This window comes from Vulpes vulpes, chromosome 14, assembly GCF_048418805.1.
Source record: "Vulpes vulpes isolate BD-2025 chromosome 14, VulVul3, whole genome shotgun sequence".
Taxonomy (NCBI): domain Eukaryota; kingdom Metazoa; phylum Chordata; class Mammalia; order Carnivora; family Canidae; genus Vulpes; species Vulpes vulpes.
This window is the reverse complement of record NC_132793.1, coordinates 7,413,971-7,435,029: the sequence shown is the minus strand read 5'-3', so window position 1 is coordinate 7,435,029 and position 21,059 is coordinate 7,413,971. Positions and strand designations below refer to the sequence as shown.

The 21,059-nt window shown below is 45.9% G+C and overlaps 1 protein-coding gene and 1 long non-coding RNA gene across 3 annotated transcripts in view; both read left to right on the top strand.

The window, feature by feature from the left end:
- The window catches only part of DOK5 (docking protein 5), a 152,738-nt gene extending 151,131 nt beyond the window's left edge, over nt 1-1,607 (top strand). For both annotated transcript variants that reach the window (XM_026014692.2, XM_072735544.1), the window contains one exon: nt 1,119-1,607. In XM_026014692.2, the coding sequence (XP_025870477.1) occupies nt 1,119-1,183 (65 nt within the window). In that variant the 3' untranslated portion in view covers nt 1,184-1,607. The remainder of the gene's footprint in view (nt 1-1,118) is intronic.
- A 7,620-nt stretch (nt 1,608-9,227) lies between these two features.
- Nucleotides 9,228-14,893, top strand: LOC140595334 (uncharacterized). The gene is made up of 2 exons (XR_011996858.1): nt 9,228-9,277; nt 14,794-14,893. It is a non-coding gene; the product is annotated as an uncharacterized lncRNA (long non-coding RNA).
- Nucleotides 14,894-21,059: the final 6,166 nt, after the last annotated feature.

Here is a 21,059-nt window from a genome sequence, read left to right as displayed (position 1 = left end):
GCTCAGGTCAGGACCCTGGGGTCTTGGGATGGAGCCGCATCCAGCTCCCTGTTCAGTGGGGTGTCGGCTTCTCCCTCTCCCTCTGCCTGCTGCCCCCTGCTCATGCTTTTCTCTCTCTCTCTCTCTCTCAATCTCTCTGTTAAATATATAAGATCTTAATAAAAGAAAAAAATGCTGTCCTCAGTTATGCTGGGTTTGCTGTGCTCCCCTGAGAGCGGCTGGCACAGGCACCCGCGTGACTTTCCTGGCAGAGGCAGCCTCTAGCCAGCAGGTGGCAGAAAAGTCTCTGGTTTGTGTCAAATCGAGCCCGTGTGGGCGGGTGGCTGCGGCCTGAGCCTGCGGCCCAAGCCTGCGGCCTGAACCTGCAGCCCGAGCCTGCGGCCTGAACCTTGGCCTGAACCTGCGGCCCATCCAGCCGCTGGCTGTCCTCGTTAACAGGGGCTGCTCGGGCATCGTGCCCAAGAGTCCTGTAGTCACTGCGGTTGCCTTTCGGCTGCGGGCAGCAGAGTGGAGTAGGTGCACTGAGCCCAGGCGGTCTGCAAAATCTAAGATTTCTAGTATCTGGCCCTTTTTAGAGAAGCTTTGCTAACCCCTGTCTGGCTCGCAGAGGCTGCTGACCGTGCCCCTGCAGCGTGTTGCCTTCCGGACTTCTTCACTTTTCTTGGTTTGGAATCTAGACCTGAAATAATAAAGCCCGTGTGGATCTTAGAGAGTCCTTACAACAAAACTTCCTAAGTAGAAGTGTAATGATGCCGTATTTCTGGGCAGGTTTCCAGGGAGTGTCCTCAACAGAAGTTTTTTTTCACAGTCCTGTGATTCCTTCTCATTTCCCCTAAATATCCTGAACATAGGGGTTGACGAAGCTAAAAAATCTAGGAGGAGGGTAGCTGCTAGTGGTCCTATCTCAGCTCAGTGCAAAGACCACATGCAAATGATATGTTAATCGTGACGGCTCTCCTGACCCTTATTTGCATATTGCAAGTGCCCTGGTTTTGGGTGGGGGGGTGTCCTATGCTGCCTGTTACTTGTTTCTGTTACCGAGACACTTGTTGTTAGCTCATGTCATGGTGGGCTTTCTTGAAATATAACCACTGGTTTTTAATTCTTTTTTGGAAAAGATGTCTCCAGCCCTCTGAAGCTTCATCGGACAGAGACTTTCCCTGCCTACCGATCCGAACACTGACAGGAGCTGCCGAGAACCTTCCTGTGACACTTGTGAAGTGTTGGCCGCTGCGGAGCCACCAGGATGACAATGAGGAAAGAAGCCACGAAGGAAAGAGGCTGAAAGTCCTGCCTGATTGTGTGGTCATTTGGGAAACTGCAATGCAATATTTGTCTTTCTTTTCTTTTTTCTTTCTTTTTTTTTTTTTTATTTTTAAATCTTAGCGTGATTGAAACATGCTCTATAGATACCGACTTTTTGTTCCCTCTTTTACAGCTGGACAGAAAGGAGTCAATGCCACAGAATGATTTTCTATTGTAGATACCGTGTCCCTTGCACTTCTCTGAATCTCTCCTTTTGTGGATTCTTGTGATTTTTTCCTTCTGAGTGTTTCAATTGTATGACAGTCAGTACTGACAATAAAATGGCTCTTCATTATTTGTTATTTGTTGATACCGTATCCCTCCGTTGTTGATATTATGGTTCTGGTTAACTATCGGAAATCATCTTTTATTACATTACCAGTTAGTTAAATCAATGCTTTGACCGACTCTTACCTATCAGGTTTAGAAGTGACTTCAAAGGACCCTTTAGTATTCTTTTCAGGCTGACAGTTTTGCTCTCACATGATCTTCCTCCTACCTACCCCGACCTCCCCTTTTTTTAAAGCCTTGGTTTTGTTTGGACTACCTTCGTAAATCATTTTAAAAATAAAAGAGCATTCTTCACCCATATGTTCTTTGGACTCTGGCAATCTGGTTTTCTCTTATAGCTTCAGGATTTATGAAGGTGAGTATCTTCCCTAGGAGCCATGTCTGGGATGGCACTTGATGTCAAGGCAACCGTTGACACATCTGCCCACTGTTCATCAAGCTGGTCTGTAGGGAGCATCTTCTAGTCCCAGACACTGTGCTAGGTGGAATCCAGGGATGGAGGGACAAAGAGGCGTTGTCCCCATCACCAAGGACCTTAAGTGCCAAGGAGTATGACAGGGAAATAAAGTTACAATTATAATACAGAGTGACAGCTGCTAAGTGGGTCCCCAGGGGCCATGTGCTTCCGAAGAGACGGTCACTGTGTTCCCCAGGCTTTCCCACTAGGAACTGCCAGATGGGAATGAAATCTTGGGAGGTGCCGAGGCCAGAATGGTTATGGCTGTGTGGGAAGCAGGGATGGTGGGGGGTGTCGGTCCCTGCTCTATTGTCAGTAGCGTTCCTTGATACAATACAGGACATCCAACAAAATTTGATACACAGTGACTAGTTTTTTGGTGTAAAGATATCTCAAATATTGCATAAGATAATAAAAACACCGAAAATTGTTCATTGTGTATCTCAGAATTGGAATTTGATGAGAAGGTTGGTATTTTTTTTTTTTAAGATTTTATTTATTTATTCATGAAAGACACACAGAGAGAGAGAGAGAGGCAGAGACACAGGCAGAGGGAGAAGCAGGCTCCAGGCAGGGAGCCTGACATGGGACTCGATCCCAGGTCTCCAGGATCACACCCTGGGCCGAAGGCGGTGCTAATCCACTGAGCCACCTGGGCTGCCCAGTTGGTATTTTTCTTTGTTAAATCTGGCGATCTTATTTCCCAGGCTCTAGACCCATGCCTTACACACAGCTCATGCTTGAAAAATATGTGATAATTGAAGGATAGATGAATAAACTCCTATTCTGAGGACAGAATTATTTCTATAAGGAGTGGCAAGTTAATATTGATTGTAGGTCTTCTCAGTGCTGGGCACTGAGCTAGGCCCTTCTAAAATTATGATTTCCCCCAATAAAATCTACCCTGTATTTTCTAGGGGGAAAAAAAAAAAGTAGGGATCCCTGGGTGGCGCAGCGGTTTGGCGCCTGCCTTTGGCCCAGGGCGCGATCCTGGAGACCCGGGATCGAATCCCACGTCGGGCTCCCGGTGAATGGAGCCTGCTTCTCCCTCCGCCTGTGTCTCTGCCTCTCTCTCTCTCTCTGTGACTATCATAAATAAAAAAAAAAAAAAAAAAAAAAAAAAAGTGAATTTTACTCAGCACCAAGCAAGGGCCATAAAAAGGTTCATTTTCATTTGTGTTCCTCCCAAAAAGTGCATAATTTCCCAAAATGGAGGTTGACCAATGAAACCCCAAAATCCAGGTCTGCCTAGTAAAAATCCCTGTTGGATCTGAGTTAGTTGGGATTTCCAAGGACACTGTTGGTTAAGCTGTGTCTGTCTCAGGGGTAGAGAAAAATCAGGGGGGAAGGAGGGCTAAATTCAGCTAAGAATTAGCAGATGAGGGACACATGAGTGACACAGTGCTAATGGCTCTGCTGGAATGCATTTGTGTTCTCTGTGTTCTGTGTAGCTACTTGCCACATTATGTCAGTTCATCCTCCTTCTCCCAGGTGTATCCAAATTCGTATTTTAAGAATTTGGTTTGCCACACGTTAGACAAGTTCTTCACCATGTACTGTCCTGACTCTAGCTGGCTCTTGTTTTATTTTCTTTCTCTTCTAAAACGGTCTCATAAGAGGTTCTCCCAGGGTCCCAGTAACGAGGGGGCTTAAGCTGAAGAAGATAAATGGGATGGAATTCAAGAAATAATTATAATTTTAATGAAGTCAAAGTTGCTGAATTAAGTCTAAAGTTAATGAACGTGCAAAGAAATGTCGCTGAACGTAGTAAACTTACATCAGAACCTCCTTTAGGACTTTTAAAAAAAGAAACATACAAAAAAAAAAAAAAAGAGAAAGTCCTATTTTGAGTGGTTTCCCTGCATTATCTTACTTAGTCCCCACAACAGGTCATGGAGTAAGTATAATTCTTGTTTCTATTTTATATATGGAGAAACTGAGCTTTAAAAAACCTAAAGAATTGAAATAATAAGGCCCAAGATCTCTTAGCTTCGTTAAAGGGTAAATGGAGGCATGTTAAAAGTTTCAAGTTTACTTGAGCAAAAATTGTCTGAAGTGGGCAGTGCCAAACCAAAGGTGGTTAGCGATGCTCCGGGGACAGGAACCGGGGAGGGGTTTTTATAGAGAAGATGAGGAAGCAAAGCAAGGAAATTATTGGATTGACTCTAATTTAAGTGTGGTTTTATTTGAGAAAGCCTAGTTGGCTGCTCATGATTCTTTGTGCTTGGGTTTCATTTTCTTGGATTCCCATGCACTGACTGGGGCTTACATCTTGGTTTGCTTGCAGAGGCTACCAGGGCATTAGCCACCCGCCCATCCTTGATTGATTACTTGAACAGCTACTAAATGGTAGACTCACATTTGAACCCAGGCAATCTGATTTCTGAGCCTCCTGTATAAGGCCCTAACAGGTGCTGCCTTAGGGGGCAGCACACTCTTCTTTAAAAGACAAGAATATAAATATTTAAGGTATATGGCCTCTGTTTCTGCTGCATCACAAAAGCATCCATCGACAGGACATAAGCAGATAGGTGTGGCTGTGTGCCAGTAAAACTTTATTTACAAACACCCGTGGCAGGCTGGAGTTACCCACACTGTCGTTGCCAACCCCTACCCTAAATCAAAAGAACCTCAAATACTCCCTTTTATTAGTTTCTGGTTTGAGATAGAAACCATGGGAAATTTAAACACTTTAATCTTGGGCCTTAAGTAAAGGGAATAGGGATTTGAAATGATTTCTATTTTCATTTTTCTAATCTCTAACCCAGGTGGTGACCACCTAAGTGTAAGACAAGGGGGAGCGTTTCAAAGCCATGGTGGATTTGTACATGGTTCAAACTATATTCTAAAGCACTCGTGCCAACATTGGAAATGAACTGGCTCTGGAGGTTAAGCTGCAGGGAATTGTTTCTGCTTCAATTATATACTGAGAAAAGCAGTATTTTTTTTTTTTTTTTTGGTGGGAGGTGTGGGGGGGATTGGGGAGTAAAATGTATGTTCTGTGTGTCCCCTTTGCATGCAGGACCAGTGCTATAAAGATCTTTTACTCATTTTAAGGCACAATAATGTAGTAGTTATTAAAATGCCTTCCAGGGTAAGACCATTGGGGTTTCTGAAATTCATTTATTCATTTACCAAGTGCTTATTCAGGATCATCCCTGAGTGTGCCAGGCTGTGTGTTGGAGTTGCCGGGAATGGTGTGAATGAAGCCATAGCAGTGTACCTGGCTTCACAGTGCCTGGCCCATGGGCTCAGAGTATTTCAGCCTAGAGCTCAGAAAACAGAACAAAGGTAGAGAGAATGTAAATTTACATAAAGTGACATTTTATAATTCCATCTGGGGACAATCTTGACTTTGGAGACGGGGAATACTATACAAACTACTGCGGACTGTTGAACAACACAGGTTTGAAATGTGTGGGTTCACCTATATGCGGATTTTTTTGCAATAGGTACAGTACTGTAAATATATTTTCTCATACTCTTAACATTTTCTTTTCTCCAGCGTACTTTATTAGCAGAATATAATAGGTAATACATGCAACATACAAAATATGTATTTATCAACTGTTATTGGTAAGACATCTAGTCAATAGTAGGCCGTTGGTAGTTAAGTTTTGAGGGAATCAAGTTATCCTCAGATTTTCAACGGAGCAGATGTCAGTGACCCTTACCCCTGTGTTGTTCAAGGGTCAACTATGTTAACAAAACCTTCCCCTCAGCCCCAGAAAAAATATATCCATTCTCAGATTCCCATTAACACAGCCAACTCCATACTTTCCATTCATATTGAGGTTTTAAGTTCTTTCGGTTAAATATTGGAGGTAAGGCTGCCCATCTTCTGATGAAAGTCAACAGTTGGCTGATGTCAGAGGAAGCTCATTGGCTCAATCTGTGATAATTCGATTCAGCCAAGGCTGGACCTTGTGCTACTCATTTGCCTACGGCTGTGCTGGATTAAGATGGCCCCACCCACATTCTACTCTCTGAGTTTGTAGTTGTCAAATGCTGGCAAAAGATGCTCATACAGTTGATCTGGGGTGGGGCCCATGGTTCTACCTTTTCAAATCAGCATCTCTGGGGAATTCCAGGGTGGGTGGTATAAAAATCCCGCCTTAGACCTTGAGGAAATAGAAATGGAGAGTTCCCGCCAGGTGCTATTTGGCCCCTAGAGAAAACCAGCAAGGTGTTCTTCCCCAAGGCCCCTCCAGGAAGTCAGCAGGAGGAGCTGGGATGCCAGGAGATGTGGGATCTCGGGCACACAGGTACAAGTGTGATCCTATGTGTGGGCTACACACAGAAAGGGGAGATGTGTTGTGACCGTGGCCCTGGACGTGGGCTCCCACGTCGCATTTTCAGTGCCTTGGCAATAGTTTCTTTGTTGTCATAACAACTAATAAGGAGACACAGTTTGACCTTCTTTGTTTCTCTAAGATGCCCGATGTGCAAGGGCTCCCCGCCCTGCTCTTTTTACTAAGAAACCGCCAGCCAGAATGACATTTTCCTGTGGTTATTGGATTGTCTGCCTTTTCCAGGCTTCTCAAGCTCCCTGAGGGCAGGTGTTAACGTCTACTTGCCTTAGCTTTGTACCTTCAGCACCAAACAAAATACCTGGTGAAATTAGTGGGTGCTCAGTAAATATTGGTTTTGTAAATAAAGAAATGGAACGTGAGTCCACCATGGATGCATCATGAAATCGCAGTATACTGTCTCCAGGACAGTCTAACTCCAGCGCCCACACTCATCACTGCTGCACTTTTGTTTCCCAAACTGTGTGCTGAGGTACCCTGGGGTGCCACAGGGAACTCACAGAGGTGCTGCGGGATATATTGAGTTTTTTGCAGGAGACCGTGGTACTCAACATGTATTAGACCCTTGGGAATGACTACTGGCTGGAGGCTGTTCAATCTCAACATTAGGTCACACAAAAATTAACTCCCGTGATACCATTTTTGTGAAGCTGGGTTTTGAGTCGTTGCTCAGAAGTACTGTGTGAAAATCACATGGGCAAGAAAGTGAGGGTGGCAGTGGGAATCATCTTATTCCCAGGGTTTGAGGAGCTTCAGTGTCCGGCAGACACACACATCCCCTTAGCTAGGATTTGTGGTTAGTTAAGAATAAAATATAAATATTTTTTCTTTTGACTTAGGTGTATTTTTTTAAATGGCTACTAATTTGTTAGGACATAAATACTGAAGTTGTTTGGACCTAGCAACTTGAGAAATGGAGCTGCTAGGTGTTTCTTTTGGCCTAAAGGTGTTAGGAGGAAATTTCCTGAGATCTTAAAAGCACTGTAGACAAGAAAATATGAGAATCTCTGCCCCACATTACGTTCTCTGCCTTGCCACAGCCCCACATGTAGGCCCTAGGGTGTAAGACCCCGGCTCTGTATTTAGAACCCACAGCAGGGCGGTTTTATGGATGCGACCCAGGCAGTCACACACGGATCCATTCTCCAAAGGGTCCCATTCTTGGTTTAATGCTCTCCTGTAGCCGTCTTGAAATTCTTGTGCTTTTATCTTTGAACTTGTGTTTGTGAGTAAAGTCCAGTGGGACAGTGGAGCACGTGTATGAGCAGAGAAGGCAACTGAAGTGTGAGTCTCTGCTCACTGTGCCTTGATGCCTTGTTTGCAAGTAGCACTCAGGGTGCACGAAAGTTCAGAGGACCCAAGGTGTGTGGGAGGTCACTGGGACCCAAAGCGAGTTCAAGATGAGTGTGTTACATCCATCACCAGATAAGCAGGGGCCTTTCCCTCTGAACCAGGGAGACTTTCCCTCTGAACCAGAACTTGCTTCAAATGCAGAAAGAAGACAACAACCAAAGAAAACAACCAAAGCAGCCCGTCATATCTTAAGTCACTTTCCTATAGGACTTAGAAGGGAAAGGAAAAATCGGGCAACCCAGAGTTCCTTTTGCCTTCAGTCCTTTCTTGTCCATCATTAAACCTAAGCTAGGGTGTTGTTGCTAGAATGTGCACGCATCACGGTGTGAAATAAAAAATAGCTGTGTTCATTTTGTGCGGTGTTCCCCCCTGTACTGGCAGGAGCAAAATATATATGCACGTTGGGGCCACAAAATGCTCGTAGTGCAATTTTGGTGATTCAGCATGTGAATTAAATGTCCTTTAAGAAAGATTTATTTGAGAGAGAGAGAGAGAGAGAGAGAGAGTACATGTGTAGGGGAAAGCATGGAGGGGCAGAGGGAGAGAGAATCTCAAGCAGACTCACACTGGGCACAGAGCCCATCCTGGGGCTCCATCCCGGGACCCGGCGATCACCACCTGAGCCCAAACCAAGAGTTGGCCGCTCAACCAACCGCCCCACCCAGGCGCCCCATGAGTTAAATGTTCTTATATTCACATTTAAGATGGGCACTGCACAGTGTAAAGGTGACCCGTAAAACTCATGGGAGTAACTTAAAATTTTCATTTTTTCTCACGATGACCTGAACAGCAAGCGAGAAGCACAGAGACGAGTTAAGGGAGGGGGAGGGAGAAAGGAAAACACTTGATGTTCCAGTTCCTCGAGTGGCACCTCTTTCCTGCTTTTCAAACAAGGAGCTCTGCACTTTTGTTTTATGCTTGGTCTCAAATTCCAAGGCCAGTCCTGTGCGGAGGGAAGGCCAAGGTGAGCAGGACAGCGGATGATGCCTCAGGTGTCTCTCTCTGCCTCCCTCCTGCTTCCGCACGTGGCTCCCACCCAGAACTGTTGCTCGCCTTTTAAACCTTCCAGGCCAGTCATTTGATAATTGACCTCTATTGAAGACACCAGGGCACCGTTCCTATTTTGAGCAAATGGCCCGAGCCAGTCACAGTGACTGCACTGCGCTAAATACCATAGAATTATTTTCCTCATCACTGAATTCTTTTTAAAGTTGTACCTTCGTAACAAAGAAAGAAAGAGAAGCATTTGGTTATCAAAGAAAGCCAGCCCCCAAATTTACTTTCCTTTAGCTGTCATGCAAATTGTGAGCCAGAGGCCTGGCAGGATGGCTTTGAAGATAAAGATCACAGTGCAGTCCTGGAGCAGCTTCAATAGGGTTTCTGATGATCCTGTGATTTACTTGGAGAAGGAAGAAAAGAGCAGAGAACAATAGGAAGGACTCAGCTCTGAAGTCATAAAAGCCCACTATCTAATTCTGGGCCTTTCGTTGCCTGGGGGGAATGTCAGTTAATAGCGAAGGGGTCAGAGCGCACTAGACCAGGATTTCCCCAAGCGCATTCCGTGAGTTGCCAATTCAGGTTCTTGGGGGGTTTTGGGGCCGGGGGGGGGGGGGGGGGGGAGGAGGGGGGCGTTTTGTCCTTCCGTGAATTTTTGGTAAGTGTAGAGTCAAACTAGTTTCTTTACTTTGAGAACTTCTTGGCACCGGACACCAAGTGAATGTAATAGTCTAGGCTGTCAGATGCAGAATTTTGGTTGCAACTGGACTCAACACCAGTTTGGCTGGTTGTTGTTGATACTGAATCAGCGGCTTTCTAGGACTAAAGGTAGGTGAAGGCAGGTCTCCGCGCTGTCACACGTGGCCCTTGCATAGTAGTTTACGATGCAATTGCACCAAATTTTCAAACACCTGCTAACAGTAAGAGCCATCAGGTACAGAAACAGTGATGCGGCCCGAGTGATGAGCTCCCTGCATTCAGATATTCTGACTGTACGGTGTGGTAAAGAGCTCACTGAGGCAGGTGGGACCATGTTCTAGCAGCAAGATTGAGCTAATGTTCTAGTGGGAGGGGGGAGAGACTCCTAGCTGTGAATCAAAAAGAGGACCAGTGGGGAATCCTAAGCCTGCAAGGGCACCGTTTTGCCAGGTGAAGGTTCTTGACTCTGCAAGAGTCCTGTTCCCTAATCCTCAAAGGGCTCATTTCTAGTGATGCCATAGATTCTTGGATACCCCTTTATTCAGCAAGAAAAACCACTAATAACGCCCATTATGCTAATTACCAAAGCTTCTGGTGTAGACTAAAGACAGAAGCTGCTTTTGGGGTGAGGGATTCCAGGAGTATTTTTTTGTTTTGTTCTTCCTGAAGATCTCAGCTTGGCAAATTTTGGAATGCAAGTCTCCAGCTAGAGTGTTGCAAGTATTAAATATGTAGATTAAAGCAAACGTCCTCCTGTATCACCCTCTTCACTGTCTTTATTATGTTAAAGTTCATTGTAGACACTGTAGTAGTTTCTGAAATTTAGGAGAGCTCTTCTCCCTGGAGCATCTTTTAGGATTGGGGTTGTAAGGACCCCACTTTAAGAACTGATGAGTGGGAGGAAAAAAGTCTCTATCTGGCAGCCTCTCAGTTACTATGTGGTTGTGTTACTCTGCGCCACGCGCTTAACCTCTCAATGAAGTAGGGGTAATAATAAAAGTTATTTTCAAAACTGCCTTGCCGGCTACTATAAACTGAAAAAGTTCCAGAGATAGCTGAAATGCAGACTCTTGACCCAATACCCCCATCTACAAAATAACAGCACCAATTCGCCTGTCCATTTGGTGAAGACCCCATGAAGTCATAGGTATGGAAATTCTTTAAAAATTGTAAAAATACTTCAGCTTTGGAGTTCTTCCCAAATCAAGCACCTCTCCTCCAAGATGGCATGAAATGAGAGACTATGTTTAAAATGAAAGATGGGACACCTGGGTGGCTCAGCGGTTTAGGGCCGCCTTCAGCCTAGGACCTGGTCCTGGAGAAGGGGGATCGAGTCCCACGTCAGGCTTCCTGCAAGGAGCCTGCTTTTCCTTCTGCCTGTGTCTCTGCCTCTCTCTCTGTCTCTCATGAATAAATAAATAAAATATTTTAAAAATAAATAATAAAATAAAATAAAATAAAATATGCTTCTGGCCTTATTTATGAGACAACCATAACATCCATATTGTAGAAAAGAGACAATGGGAATACCACTGAATAAGAAATAGCTGTTTTCCAGAGATTTTTTAAATAAATTATCTTGTTTGACCCTCACCTACATATAAGTGGTATTATTTTAGGAAGAGGAAGCTGAGAGGCAGAGGGCAAAAGTAATTACTTACATTCTGAGAGCCGGTAAGTAGGAATGTTCTTGAATTGAGCTGGTCAGAATTCTAGAACAGACATTGTTTCTACTACACTGAACAATTACATTGCTTTGCTTGGCCTCTGTGTTCCTTGCTGTGCAATGGGACAATGTTGGCTGCCTATCCAGAGTATACTGATGAGAATAACAAGTGGACATGGGACACCTGGGTGGCTCAGTGGTTGAGCATCTGCCTTTGGCCCAGGACGTGATCCTGGGATCCCAGGATCGAGTCCAGCATTGGGCTCCCTGCATGGAGCCTGCTTCTCCCTCTGCCTCTCTCTCTGTGTCTCTCATGAATAAATAAATAAAATCTTAAAAAAAAAAAAAAAAGCCACTATTTCATTGGACAGTCTGTCAGCAGTAATAGATGGCATTAGTTTTTGGGGTTTTGTTTTTGTTTTTTTGTTTGTTTGTTTTGTTTTTTACTAAGATAATTAGTAATGGTCCTATTTAAACTGAAGGAATTCACATGCCTGTAGTAGCCAGACTGGTAATACCAATAAGGGAACTTGGGTGGAGCTTGGGTAGCAGTGGAATCCAGGAGCCCCAGTTCAGTGGAGCAGCTGAGTGTTGCCATGCAGAAATGTGAGGCCAAGAGTTCCTAAATCACTGGGGGTTTCTAAATCATCAGGGGTGTTGTTTTTGTGTCTTTGGTTAATTAAAAGCTGGAACTCTGGATTTGTGAAATGTCCCAGTGCTTAAATACTGGAAACGAATATAAACCAATATAAAAAGAATCTGTGCTAGTTAATGCCTCATAGGTCCAAGAATAGAAGGAAAAAGAAAAGTCTGTGAGCTGAAATCTACAGTAGGCCTTCCATGTAAACCCCCCAAATTAAATTGGGTTTGCATTGGTATTAACTATGATTATTACTATTAGCTATTACTAATATAAGCTTACAGGTGAGGACAGAGACCAAGGGGTGAGATACACGGGGAAATGGCCCCATGATTCTCATGGTACAATGAGGGGACCTTTCTTCTTTTAATCTTGTTTTCCTAATTATTTAATATTTTTGTTCCTTTTTTCCACCTTGAGCCACTCTGAGACTTTAAAACGTTCATCTTCTTTAGCAATGGTAGCATGGGAAATTTTGTCATAGGTGTGATGGTTCAGTAAATACCTTTGTCCAGACGTTATTAATTGACTAGCTGGTGTGATGAAACCACAGTTTTCTGGAAAGACTGCAAATGCTGGGACCTTGGTCTTTGCTTGAATGTCTCTTAAAATCACTGAAAAAAAAAATTTTTTTTTTGTTTGTTGTTATTCATCAGCCTTCTTATAGAAAACCAAACTGTATTGCTTTTGGTCCTGTAGTGTTCCTTGATATGTAACATCTAACATCTGTCAAAACATGTAAGATCTATTTCTTCAAGTGGCAGCAGCAGATTGGATCCAACATTTAAGAATGACAAATAGTCATTGAAGCCAAATGACTCTGGGAGCGCTTAGAGGGAAATAGAAAATAAAGACTTTCCTCAGGATGGGAGGTCTTGCCCCTGGAGGTTAAACCATGGGCCTTGGGATCCATCAGCTTTGTTTTCACTCTCAACACTTCTGATACCAAATGTGTGGATTTTTTTTTTTCCCCAGAGCAGCCATCAGTTCTGGCACCAGCTGGGTGTCTTAGAATTCAGTTCTGAAGCTGTGTCCCCAGAGTTAATGCAGACCCCACAGGTAGAAGGCTCAGGCCCCCAAGACTACCCCCGTGTCAGGTTGCTGCCTGCACTTCTGACCAACTGGCTATGAATCTGGGATTCCCAGGACACCTCTTCAGGTTCAGTAATTTTCTAGATCAGCACACACAGAACTCAGGAAGGCACTTTACCTACTACTACTACTACTACTACCAGTTTATTATAAAGGATGCAACTCAGGGGCAGCCAAATAGAAGAGATGCACAAGGCGAGGTATGAAGGAAGGGCGTGGAGCACATCACCCTCCCAGGACCACAGGGTGTTCACAAATCCCTTTCCAAATGCTGTCATTTAGGGGTTTCTATGTAGGTCTGATCGCCTAGGCATGATTGGTTAGATTATTGGCCATCGGTGATTGAACTCCATTTCTGGTCTCTCTGTTCCTTAAAGGCCAGGGGTGGGGCTGAAAGTTCTACTCTTCGAATCATGTCCTTCTGGCAACTGGTCCCCACCTAAACTCTATCACCTGGAGATTACAAGTGTTTAGACCAAGACCAAATATGTATTATTGTAGATGAGCCTAGGGTTGAATCTCACCTTCTACTGCTTATTAGCTACAAAAATCTGGATGGGTAATGTCACCTGTACATGCCTCAGTCTTCTCCTCTCTAAAATCACTGAAATAACTTCTAACTCAAAGTATGGTTGTGATCACTGAGTGAGCTAATAAGGCCCTGGTATCTGTTTTGAAGGTAATGGGTACCCATTTTTAAGGCTGGCCAACAAAGATGCGTGGTTCTTGGCTTCTTAGATAGTTAATATGCGTATTCCTGTAATATGTCCTATGAACGTGAGGGAATTCCAAATCGAGTAGAACAGAACACTGCTAGTTAACTAACCATCACAATACTCTGAAATAATCAGCATTTATAACACTCCAATTAACATAATATCCACCCTTTTTATTTGTACAGTTTGATGAATTTTGACAAATATACACTGTCCTTAGCCACCACCACAATTAAGATCTAGAACATTCCATCACTCCCAATTTCCCTCTAGCCCTTTGCTCTCTGAGACCCCCACTGAACTCCTGGGAAATAGTTTAACTGCTTTCTCACCCTATAGTTTTGTCGTTTTAGACTTTCATATAAATGGAATCATACAACGTGTGGTATTCTTAACCTGTGGGTAAAATAAATGTAATGTGCTACAACAAGCATTTTTTAAAAGTGAAATGGAAAAAAAAATTCGGAATGAACCCTATTTGGTAATGCTTAAGTATATGATGTAAGCTTTTTGTTCGGGGTGTGTGTGTGTGTATGTTTTGTATCATGACATAAGCTACATTCTCACGGTGTGCCAGAATGAGTAAGGTTAAAACAAAAGAAAAAAAGACAACCCTGCAGTGCATGGGTGGCTCAATTGGTTAAGCATCCGGACTCTTGATTCTGGCTCAGGTCATGATCTTAGGGTAGTAAGATCAAGCCCTGTACTGGGCTCCACACTCATCAGGGAGTCTGCTTGGGATTCTTTCTCCCTCTTTCCCTCTGCCGCCCACCCCTCTCCCCTCTTGCATTCTCTCTCGTGCTCTCTCTCAAAAAATAATAAAAATTTTAAAAAAATAAAAAGTCTCTTTAAAAAAAGAAAAAAACAATCCTACTCTAAATTGTCTTAAAATAATTTTTGCTACATGGTAATAACTTCCATTTCACCTTTCATCAGCACCAGTTTTTTGGCCAGAACACTAGAGATTGGAACAAGAGGACCTACTGTGCTACTTACTGTGTGTTCACCATGTGCCAGGTGCAGAGCTCACGCATTCTCTCATTTAATCTTCCCCACAAGCCTGGGCCGAGGCCTATCTGCCTTTTACAGATGCGGACGGTGGGGCTTCAGGGAGCCCAGATCAAGTCCTCCCAACTGACAGAGGGAAAAGTGAAAATCCAAACCGTGGGAGATTAACCACCAGGCATGTGGGTCAACAGTCAACAGGATGGAAGAGCAAAAGAATAGGCGTAAAAATATTAAAAAGTCCCATTTCTGGCTGCTTCTAGATGACCACACTGCTGATGGGCAAATACCGCAAGGCAATCACCAAGGCCTGTTGCAGGATGCGAGCGCCGAGCAGGTGGGGGCAGATGTGTGAGCCCACAGGTAAGACGGGAGGGCATCCAAGTCGGGCTAGTTGAGAGCACGGCCTTTGACTTCACACCCCGATTCTAGTCCCTGCTCTGCCACTTGAAGGTCCCTTGACCCCTCCCAGGACCCTTGAGCTCCTATTTCACAAGACTTTCTGCACATTCAGATAAAGTAGCATTTCTGAACTTCAGCAGTAGGGATATTTGGGCCTAGATCCTTCTTCATTATGGGGCGCAGGGGGGCCAGTTCTGTGCACCCTTGGATGTCTAGCAGCCTCCCTGGCCGCCACCCACTGGGTGCCTGCAGCGCCCTCCCCACCCGAATGATCTCCAGCTGTTGCCGCATGTCCCCTGGGGAGTCCCCCCACCCCGCACCCAAGGCCCCCTGGAGGAAAGCAAACCAGACAGCCGGCTGCCCAGATCCCCACGGAGCAGAAGAGCTCAGTACTTGGTCCAGTCCTGCTCCCGGTTCAGCTCACGGGCGCTGACCGTGACTGGGGCTCAGTGGCCACGGTTCCAAGCGGCCCGCCACCCCCTGGGGAGGCCCTGCTGAGCAGAGTTTTGGGTCTCCAGGTCTGGAGAGCACCCAGGGGTGTCGTTCTTGTTGAGGGAATAGCACTCAGGGTAAAACCTAGAGAGGCCGTGAGACTGAGCCGGGCAGCAGTGGACGCCAGTGGCCCACTGGCCCATCCCCGGCCTGGAGGGACAGTGCCCGGTCCTGTCCTACCAAGTGAGCCGTTGACCAACTGACGGCGGCCTGGGGACATTGGTGCGGCCGCGTTAGCAAGCGCCCAGCAGGGCAGCAGCTCGTCTTCTCCTGCTGCCCCGGTGCTGACCCAGGGCCACGTGGCCTGGACTCTCTCATTCTGCTGGAAACCGAACAACCCTCCCTGATTTCTGCTGCCCCCCAGCTTCCCGGGCCTGGGCACCGTTCTCGAAGACTTGGTCTCTCATGGGGACTAGAGAGTTCGGTGTACAGGACTCGGGGCTGCTGAAGCAGGGCCCACTGGCCCTTCTTCTCTTATGAACCTGATTCTGTTTGGGGGAGGTAATCACTGCACTTGGAAGTACCTACTTTCCCAGATTCTCTGGAACATCACAGAGCCCCAGTGTGGCCTGCAGAAGGCTTCCTTCCCCCCGGAAAACAAGGCTTCTGGGGGGCGAAGCCTTTAGGCCTTGAGGCCTGGCCTCTCCTCCTGATCTAAATACAGGGGGCAGGCCTGGAGGTGACGGCCTTTGCCTTCCTCAAGGAGCAGATGCCCACGACGCTCGGAGCCGTGCCAACCCTGGACTGCCCCTGCCTGGAATGATTTCATATGAAAAGTTGCTGTGTGGGCAGCCGCTGGGATGGGTCTCTAGGATCTGGAGCCAACATAACCGTAACTGAGCTGTCAGGTATTTATTTCCCGGGTGTTTGGCAAGTGCTGTGAGCATCACCAGCTTGCAGGCATGTGGACTTAGTATATCGGTTTTGTGTGTGGGTTTTCTAGTTGATGGCACCTTTACTGGGTGCCCTTCTCTGTTAGACACAGTAGGTGCACGGCCTGGGGTGCCTGGGACCCATGATACTTTTAAAGGCCCATAACAATCTTTTATTCTCTTTTAAAATCAGAAGAAAAATCCAACTTGGATTATATTGGTCTTTTTTTTTTTTTTTTTTTAACAAACTCAGTTGTATCATATAATTTTTAATACTATTTTATGGAAGAAGGGGCCCATGAAGGCAGAAGTATTTATGGCCCATGAAAGTCGTTATATGACCTGGGGGTATCTCTTCATTTCAAGAATGCATCGGTCTATGCGTCTTGCTCATTTTCTGTGCCTGAACCTTCCTTCCGTGGCTGCAAGGACACGCCTCTCCCAACAGAGGAGGCAAGGGAAAAGACATCTGTGTTCAGCAGAACTGGGTTTGAATCCCAGCAGGACTTTAGGCAAGTTTCTTCTGGCCTCGGTTTCATAAAATGGATGCACAGGTTCATGTGTTTATTCCGCAGGGACTTGAAGGCGCGCGTGCAGCAGGCACTGTGTGCAGGGGGGCGATCTTTGGAGACTCATGGGTGTTGGTGAGCACGAAGCCCAGGGTCTGGCACTCAGTGTTGCTTTTGATGACCTTCTGATGTCGTTTTGGAATATAGGTGAGGTTTGGTGGGGTGAGGTCCCCGGCCGAAGACCAAGAAAGAATTCTTGAGACGTCTTTGGTGCAAAATGGTGGTTTTATTTGTTGTGCCAAAGATTGCAAATCTGAGAAACCACCAAGGAGCTGACACTGATGCAAGCACACGAGGGTTTATTTACAAGCTTGAGCTTGGGTCCAAGTATACCCGACACAGCGGAGCAGGGGCTTGGACCCCGAAGTGGGTTACAGCTGGGTTTTTATGGGCTGGTCTAGGGGATTTTCAGAAGGGGTGGAGGAATTTTTTTCCATTCCAATATGGGGGAAAGGGTGGGGGAGTTTCTTAAGATCTGATATGGGGTTCTCTGTCAGGGACATTCTGCAGTTTCTTCCTGTAAAGTTCAGCTCTTATTCACAGGGGCCTAAGATGGCTGTACTTGTGCTAATGCTAAACTTGAGGTGGAATGGCCTTAATTTTCTCGGCCTCCACATTATTAAAGCCCAGGGACAGGACCTGGGAGCAGAAAGAGTTGCTGCCCTGGGGTTGTGAGGGGTGGCTGATTATTTACCAGGGTGTTGGGGGAGGTAAGGAAAGGGAGGTTTCAAAAGGATTTTTTGGGGGGGATCCCGGGGTGGTTCAGCAGTTTAGTGCCTGCCTTTGACCCAGGACGTTATCCTGGAGTCCCAGGATCGAGTCCCATGTCGGGCTCCTTGCATGGGGCCTGCTTCTCCCTCTGCCTCTCTCTCTCTCTCTCTTTCTGTGTCTCTCAAGAATAAGATGGTCTTATTTTTTTCTTTAAAAAAAAAAAGATTTTTGTATGTTAAAGAAGACTCAGGATAGCCGAGGCCTTGCCATAGCCAAGTTGACGTTGTTTTTCCTCGAGGCCTTGCCATTGTCAAGGTAAGGTTGTGTTTCCTTCTAGCAAGACCTTAAGATAGTTGGGAGCTTCCTGGAGGAACAGTACACTCCACCCGATTCAAGTGTCTGTCAACGGGCTGCAGGTTATAAGGACATTTAATTGTATCTACATTTCCTCCTAGAAGTTTATTGATAAAGTTATTGATAAAAATGCTTAGGGCAGCAGGAGTACCTGAGGAATGTCACACATATCCCCCCCCCGGGGAGGGGGCATTTGCGGGGTGTCAGCTTGTGCCTTGTCCTCAGCTAACCTTCTGCTACCTGGTGACTTCCACGGGGCTGGGAGCTCCAAGCCCACTGCACGCTTCCTTGTCTCCCGCCGGGTGACACATCGCATCTCAACAGTGGCGTCTTCCCAAGGTGGGATCAACCTAGCTTTTGCAATAAGAGCCATACTCTTGCCTTGAATTTAGTTAAGGCCCAGGGATCCTTCCCACAATCATCACGGAGCTGTCTCAGCATCACTTCTCTAATCATGTTGTTCTGTAGAAGTGTTTGCAAAACTCATTCTCTAAGCAAAACAATCAGCGGTGTAGGATCCGGTAATTCAAAGGCCCATTTAACTATGTTTCATTGGAAGAAGCTGTCAGAATTGCAGACCTGGTTTATTTTTGTTGTTGTTGTAGGATTTCTTTTTCTTTCTTTCTCTCTCTCTCTCTCTCTCTCTCTCTCTCTTTTGCCTTATGATAACTCCCTTACAGATCCATCTGTGAAAAAAGCAATTGGTTATTAAAAAAAAAAACTGTATTTTCCCATTATAAGATTATACGGCGCCACATCAGAGCGCCTTGAAGATTCAATAGGATGTTATAAAAGTGCCAGATATCATTTGTATGCAAATATCTGACGCAAAAGATTAGTTTTATTTATTTTTTTCAATTGCATGCAGAAAAACACAGCAAGTGAATTTGAGACAAACGCATGATGGATCCTGCTGTGATAAGAAAGCCTCCTAATGCAGAGTTGCCTGGAGAGAAGAGGAAGACATTTCCCTTGTATCAACTTACTCAGATTCTCCATAAGAAATAGCAGTGCTTCTTTTCTGCTGGAGACAGAGCCTCAAGATCACCTTCCCTCTGCTATCTAAATGTGCCTGTTTTCAGCCCCACTATTCCCTGGGGCTCAGGAATCCCAAAGAGGGGCCAGAGAGAGGTGTGTGCCAGTGGCAGGGGCAATTCCATTGAAGCCTGGCTGATGTGGAGTGAGTTGACTCAGCCATCGCCAAACCTCCTCCCCACTGTCCAGCTGTGTGGGGAGGTGGGGACCTGTGGTATATCCTCCTGGGGCCATCCTGGTGGCTGGATGTTCTTTTCCTTATTTCACCCATGAGGATGATGCCAGCGGTGTGCCTAGCAGCACACCAGGCACTTGCTAGAAGACATCTGATGGTTTGCAGTTCCAAACATCTTCGACCCATTATTTGACTATGTGAATGAATAAATTGGGGACATTAGGAATGCTGGAGTGCCCCAGATGTTTCCTTGTCGTGTCTTTCATTTTGTCTTTTCTCAACATACCATTTTGTTTAAAGTCGGACGTACCCAGCGGAGCAGGGAGTAATAGTTTATTGAATGATCGTATTGTCTTCATCAAAAAAGCCCAGAGTAACACACACACATACATTCATTCATTTATTCACTCATTTCCTAAATGGACTAATGCCCTTGGTATGTGCCAAGCATCATGTGAGGTTGCAGGGAACATGAAGAACCACATATTGAAGTGATTTTTCTCAAGTCACTCAATATTGTGGAGGGAGAGCTTGAGAGGGCAGAGATACAAGCTCAGAGTGTTGAGCAGGCTCTGGTGGTAGGCGAGTCCTGAGTATTTTGGAAGCCCAGAAGAGGGGAACCTAATCCTAACTGGAATGGTCTTGGAGGGCTTCCTGGAAGGACGTGATACCTAAAGAATGATGAAGAGTGTGGAAGCCTAAGAGGCATTGCCCGCCCTGGGCAGGTAGGTGTTGTGGAAGGAGGACAGGGGAACACGCTAGAGGATTTTTGGAGCCTCAGAGGAAGGTGAGGCCATGGAAGAGAAGGATAATATTGTAAAACTGATGGAAAAGAAAGGCAATGAAGACAGTTAGGTAGACTTAGCTGTCTGGCCATGGCACGAGAGAGTCCAGGGTCTGGTCCCCAATGCCCCCCGATGCCCCCCTCTCCAGAATGGCATGCAGGAAGCCTGCCCATCTCATTGCCTTGCATAGAAGCCCCTTCTACCCTATTTCAAGGGACTATTGGGTAGATATCTAATTTTTTTTTTTTTTGCTAAAGAGCAGATGCTGTGATGTCACAGAAGAGGCAAAGCTGTACAGCACAGGGCTCCTTACAGCCTTCACTCGCTCACCCATTCAGCAAGTGTCTATTGAGGGCCTCTTACGTGCTTTAGACATGGGAGACCCCACAGTGGATAAAAAGGACCAAATTCTCCGCCCTCACGGTGCTTCTATTCTAGTCAAGGGAAGTAAAGAACAGGCAGTGTTTGTGGGATGGCAGCTGCTGATGCCGCTGAGCAAGTCAAGCAGGGCTGGCATGGGGATTCTGGGCGGTGTGTCCTAAATCTGAATCGGGTGGTCATGGAGAGTCCCTGTAAGAAGATGACTTTGAGCAACCACCTGAAGTGGGTCAACATCCCAGAGCCTAGAGGAAGAGCATTCTAAGAAGGGTGCAGCGAGGGCAGGAGCCCAGAGGCAGGGGTGTCAAGGACCAAGTGTGGCTGGAGAGAAGGGAGCTTGTTGTTGAGGTGGGGTGTGTATGGGAGAGCAGGTCAGGGTGCAGGGACCCACCATGTGTGGGGAACAGCGCCGCAAAGACAGAGGGGAGGAAGGCCCAGAGAGCGTTATGTTTGTCTTCGACTAGATCTAGCCTGTGGAACAGGGGCAGCTGTGGAAGATGTCGACCTCTAGGCCCTGACTGCTGGAGGGTCTGTACTCACTAGTAAAAACACGTGTGCCGATCCACTGAGCTCCTCCAACACCTGTCTCCTGTGCCACCTTCTTCCCCTTGTCTGTGTGCGTGTGCACACATGTGCGTGCGTGCGTGCACATGCACCTTTCCCATCACTGCATGAGAAAGCTAAATCTACTTTTTACTGGTACGTTTGAATTAGGTCTCGGAACGTCCACTGTACCCATCACAAATTTGAAATATA